This window comes from Pelobates fuscus, chromosome 9, assembly GCF_036172605.1.
Source record: "Pelobates fuscus isolate aPelFus1 chromosome 9, aPelFus1.pri, whole genome shotgun sequence".
Classification (NCBI taxonomy): Eukaryota; Metazoa; Chordata; class Amphibia; order Anura; family Pelobatidae; genus Pelobates; species Pelobates fuscus.
The window spans coordinates 100,758,923-100,764,277 of record NC_086325.1 but is presented as its reverse complement, the minus strand read 5'-3'; the positions used below and the strand labels follow the sequence as shown (position 1 = coordinate 100,764,277).

General features: G+C 39.1%; 1 protein-coding gene across 1 annotated transcript; it reads right to left on the bottom strand.

Moving 5' to 3' along the window:
* On the bottom strand, positions 1-5,119 carry RPL36A (ribosomal protein L36a). Its single transcript, XM_063431020.1, has 5 exons — positions 5,022-5,119; positions 3,245-3,350; positions 1,982-2,049; positions 422-544; positions 1-60 (listed from the first exon to the last, which is right to left on the bottom strand). The coding sequence occupies exons 1-5, from the start codon at positions 5,022-5,024 to the stop codon at positions 40-42; spliced, it is 321 nt and encodes a 106-aa protein (XP_063287090.1). The 5' UTR covers positions 5,025-5,119; the 3' UTR covers positions 1-39.
* Between the last annotated feature and the right edge of the window lie 236 nt (positions 5,120-5,355).

Below are 5,355 nucleotides of genomic sequence, written 5' to 3'. Positions count from 1 at the left end.
ATGACAATTTTATTAGTTGGAAACAAACACTGCAGCAATTTAGAACTGGATAACTTGTCCCTAAAAAGAGAATAAATAAATAAATTAGGAACAAAAATGTTCAATTATATTACACAGAACTATAGTTTCTACATCATTAACAAAAAAAAAGTTTGGAATAAACTTTCCAAAACCCATTTTATTTTTTTCATTTTGTGATCCCACATATGAAGCTCAAATCATTTATATTCACCGTGCACTGAATTCTAATATAAAAACAAAACTGCAAAATGAAAGCCAAATGCTTTTTGTAAAAAATTTCAAATGCCATTATATTTATAGCTAGTCTTAACCATGCCATTCTATTTTCATTTCCCTGTGTCCCTTTTTTCTGGGTTCATAAAAATGCTTCCTAGTTCTACATCTAAATACAAATACACACCTTTCTCTTCTTGTCACCTCCAAGTTCAAAGTGTTTACATCTCTTGATTGCCAACATTCTCTTGGATCTGCAGTTTGAGTCAACGCATTCCAGCCTCAGCACAATCTTCTTTGTGGTCTTAGCCTGCAATGAAATACAAAGTAAAGAAATAGTCACGTTTTCTTTGAATTGGTGAAATTTATACCTATATAAAGGACAAACAGTTGTGTACATGCAATCTGGATAAGTAGCTCTGCTGTCTAAAGGAAAGACAAGCAAAATACCAAGTTTATTTACTGAATTCCATTCAACCAGGCTGTGCTTCAGCACAATTAAAAAGAATGCCACAATGTAATGCCCAGATGGAAACAGTTATAAATGCAAACACCAACAACCCAGGGTATTCAATATGGGTATGTCTAGTTTTTTTTAGTAGCCACTTAGTCACAAACACTGGCCACAGTTAGCATTTATATCTGTTAAAAAAGCAAAAAACAATTACGAACGGTAATTTTGGCTACTAAAAAAGACTGGACATACCCCATTTGCAATACCTTGCGTTGTCTTCTTTTGCAAATGGTATGTCATCATGGGGGTAATTCTCATTCCTGGGCTACCATATGCTCTCAAAGGCAACATAACCAATCTGGCAATTTTCAATGTGAAAAAAAAAAAAAAAGAAAATCAATCCTTTTTTTGACCCTGTAACTTTCAAAGACACTATAAAACCTGTACATCGGGGGTACTGTTATACTCCGGAGACTTTGCTGAACACAAATATTAGTGTTCCAAAACAGTAAAGCTGATCACAATATCAACAAAGAAAGTGCAGTTTGTGTGAAAAACGCAAAAAACAACTTTCACTGAAGAAAAAAAAATAAAATATAGATAATGTTTTGAAACACTAATATTTGTGTTCAGCGAAGTCTCCAGAGTAAAACAGTACCCCCATGTACAGGTTTTAGGGTGTCTTGGAAAGTTACATATTTCAGAGTGATCACATGGCCAGCAAGTGCCTAATTTGCAGAGGAAGGACTGTCTGGGCTGTCAGACAGTCGCCAGCAGGGGAACAGCAGCGATCAAGTAAGTAATTAGGAATGTTGCGGATGTACTAGGTATGTCCGAGGTCCTTAAGACCATTTTTGTTGGACATACCTAGTACGTCCGTGGTTGGGAAGGGGTTAAACAAGTTAAAAAGTGATTATAGTATAATAATTTTTCATCTTTGTCCAAGTCATGCATGCATAATTTTAGATTTCTTTCCAAAAGAGAAGTCCAAGCCCTGCATACACCCAAACGTTAAAGGGCATCCATCACTTTATTAATCCTATGTGATGACCAACTTTTTTTAATTCTAAAATTGTTGTCCTATACAATTACTGTTGGACATGGGTTTATGAGAGGACATGAGACCCCATAGACAAAAGTGAAAGGCTCCAGATTAGTGGAGCCTCTTCTTGCTGTTTTTTTTCCTGCAAATTTATTAGCAATTCTTTACATAAGAGTAATTTTTACACCATTGATTCTTTAATATTTCTTTTAGAAGGAAACAAAGATCAATAAAAAAACAAAGACACCCACCTTCTTCCTGAAGATAGGCTTTGTTTGTCCACCATAACCACTTTGTTTGCGGTCATATCGCCTCTTTCCTGTTGGGAGATGCATTAAGTGAATATGTTATTGAGCAAAGTACACAGTCAGCAATTAATTTGTAATTTAGAAAAATTATCACACGTAAAAAGGATTTTCTAGGTAAAACAAATTATAGCTCTAATCACAATAGTCTAATTCTAGCCAGGGACTGATCTTATCCCATAAAGTGGCAGATAAGCTAGATAGTTTGTCTCCCACTTAAGAGTTCCAATCACCGCACATTTGAAAATGCATTATAAACGGAGAAGAACCATACCATGACTACCATCTGTTTAGAAACAGCCCGATCCACAAACTAATAAACCAGGCTGTGTTTTGCTATCCAGGAAAGAGGAAAGCCTTGTGTGTGCATGCACAAAAGACAAAATTTAATTAATGGGATTCTATAGTGCTCGGAATACAAATTTGTATTCCTAACACTATAGAGCCCACTGGTCCCTCCTCCCCACCTAGCAACGAAAGGGAAAAAAGCCCCTTAGTAATTTACCAGATTCCAGCGCCGAGGTTCCTTGTTGCTGGGTCAGCGATCCACCTCCTAATCCGATGGGTTAGGCGACCGAAAGTCTGTTAGCAACCAGGAAGTGTCTATTGGCTGCCTGACAGCTACTGGAGGCAGTCTTAGTCCTGCAATGTAATTATTGCAGTATTGAGAAACTGCAATAATTACATTGCAGGACTAAGACTGCCTCTAGCGGCCGCCAGGCAGCCATAATTATTAGTTTCTCAAGAACTGCAATGATTTACATTGCAGGACTAAGTGGGACTGGGACACTGCAACCAGACCACTTCAATGAGATTAAGTGATTTGGGTGAATCTAGTGTCCCTTTAAATATTCTGGCTGCTTGGTGAATAGCCTTCTAGCTGCCTCTACACGCAATATCAGATATGCAATACAACATACAGCATCTCAATTACTTGAAAGAGGAAATAAAACTAACCAAAAGCTGTAGACATGAATAGAATGCAATATACCATCTACATCACTTTAATGTTAAAGTTTCATACATAATTTTTATGCACTAGTAAATGTAAGGTGACAAGTCACGTAAGAAGGGAATATAGTTTCAGTTACAACACTAAAGAAAGTACATACTATCAGTGGGATAAGCTAATCAAGACAGACAAAAAAATTCAGTAGCATCTAACCTGCCACACAATCACATGTAACATCTAGACAGCTTTGCTCTTACCTTGGGCGTACAGGGAATCTTTTCCCTTCTTGTACTGAGTCACTTTATGTGGCTGATGACGCCCACATTTCTTGCAGTAGGTCCGACGTGTCTTCGGAACATTAACCTATTGGAAAAGAAAACGCCATTTAACAAACCCATCTAATTCCATAAAATAAATTCTGAGGTCTTGCTCCATTATAGAATCCACCTCCCAATTAAAAAAAAATATCTAAATTTTACCTGGCATGTCAAATGTGAAAATTCAAAGGAGCACTACAAGCACCATAACCACTAAGTATTTATGGTGCCAAACGTGCCCCGGCACCATCGGGTAAGCAGCCAAACCACTTGTCAACTTGTCCTCTAGCATGTAAGCTCACTAAGCAATGCCCTCAAACCCAACTTGTCTGGTTACAATTATGCATCTGTTAGTCCACCCATTGTACAGCGCTACAGAATATGCTGGCACTTAATACATAATAAAATAAAGATGTGAAAAGTTCTCTCCAATGGCTTAGAGCTGTTTTAGAGGCTCTGATCAGTGTCCAGGAACCCAGACAAATAATTTGCAAACTTACTATACATCTTGGGAGGTTGCCAGGGCACTCCTAACATAACTGGTGCATGGGATGCTCCTTTAAAGTATGCACTGTTCTAGCATAGGACCTAATGGAAATAGTGGTTTGCACATTCATTTTATATTTATGGCAAAGATTTTAAATTTGCCAATAAGATTACTGCACATGCAGACATTCCCAAATAAATTCCCAAGAATATGGTGGCGTCCACAAGGGACAGGTTCAGGCAAGTATAATTCACCTTTCCCTGCCCCCCCGAGTGGCGATGTTATAGTCAGGGTCTTTGTAAATTTAGCAAAAATCACCCAGGCTGTCACAGCGCCGGTTTAAAAGCCAACCCCGTATAGGTTAATGCATAATTGTGTGAACAGTTGCAAGGGTCGAATTCTGAAAGGGTTCTGATATGAGCCCATGTCCAGCAATATACTGGACACAAAGCTTATGTTCCAGGAACAAATACATGTGGTAAGCTGTAGTCCCTGCACCATAAAATTCGCAACCATGCAAAGTTGTGCCCATGCTTAGCTACATGCACTTTAATGCCAACCTGTTTAAGTGCAAATGCATAAGTGTTGATGGGTGCTAGAAGCAGCGGTTTTAATTTTGGACACATTCATCTAAAAACTGGTATACAATAAAATGCAAGACATCACCCACAGACTTGTGCCACTGCAGTGAGTGGTAGTGGTTATGGTGTATATTAAGAGTTCCAGCACATTGCAAGATCTCAAACCCCAGTTCAGTATTACAAACGTCATCCATCTAAATGATGTGACTGTCTGTACATCAGTAGTTTTTACAGGTATTTTGTAAATGTCTGCAGAGGCAAACTAGTCTGCTTTAATACAATGCAAAGACAATGAGGGGAAAAAAAGTCTGCAGGAAAGAAAAAAAAAGTATATTCGCGTTATAATCGAGTGTAATTCATAGAGAACTATAAGTGGTTTAATGACAGCCGCTATACGCTCGTGGTCAAAGCTTATAGTGAACTTCCATTGAAGGCCCGTCCATTCCTATGGGACTGTATGCGGGGACTACTTCCTAACTCCCACCCGGTATAAATTCATCAATAAAGGCGAATATTGCCGGCAATATCCCTGTGGACATGTTCCCTGAGAGTCACTAGTAAAGCGGCTCCATAGATCGAGCCGGTACAGATTACAGACCGCGAGGATGCCGGCAGATTGAAAAGGGAGAGAAAGCAACAAACAACTCACCATCTTGGCCTACCGCGTAGCGAAGAGAGAGCGGAAACGGAAAGTGACGTCATATGAGACCTTTCACTCACCATAGAGATGATGTGTGGGCAGAGCGGCCTGTGAGCTCTATAACTTGGGCGGACTTCCTTGGATATGGCACTCTATTGTTTCCCAAATCAAACATCGGTGGACCTGTGATAGATATACGCTATGTTTAGTAAATGGCGGTGTCATGCGCTTCTCCTTCACACCCTTATCTCAAATCTAAATCACACCCCCTGCCAGGGACATATATTGAGGGCATGTGTATACTGCAAGTGGCATGGCCAGGGATGCTCAGTACATGGTTATT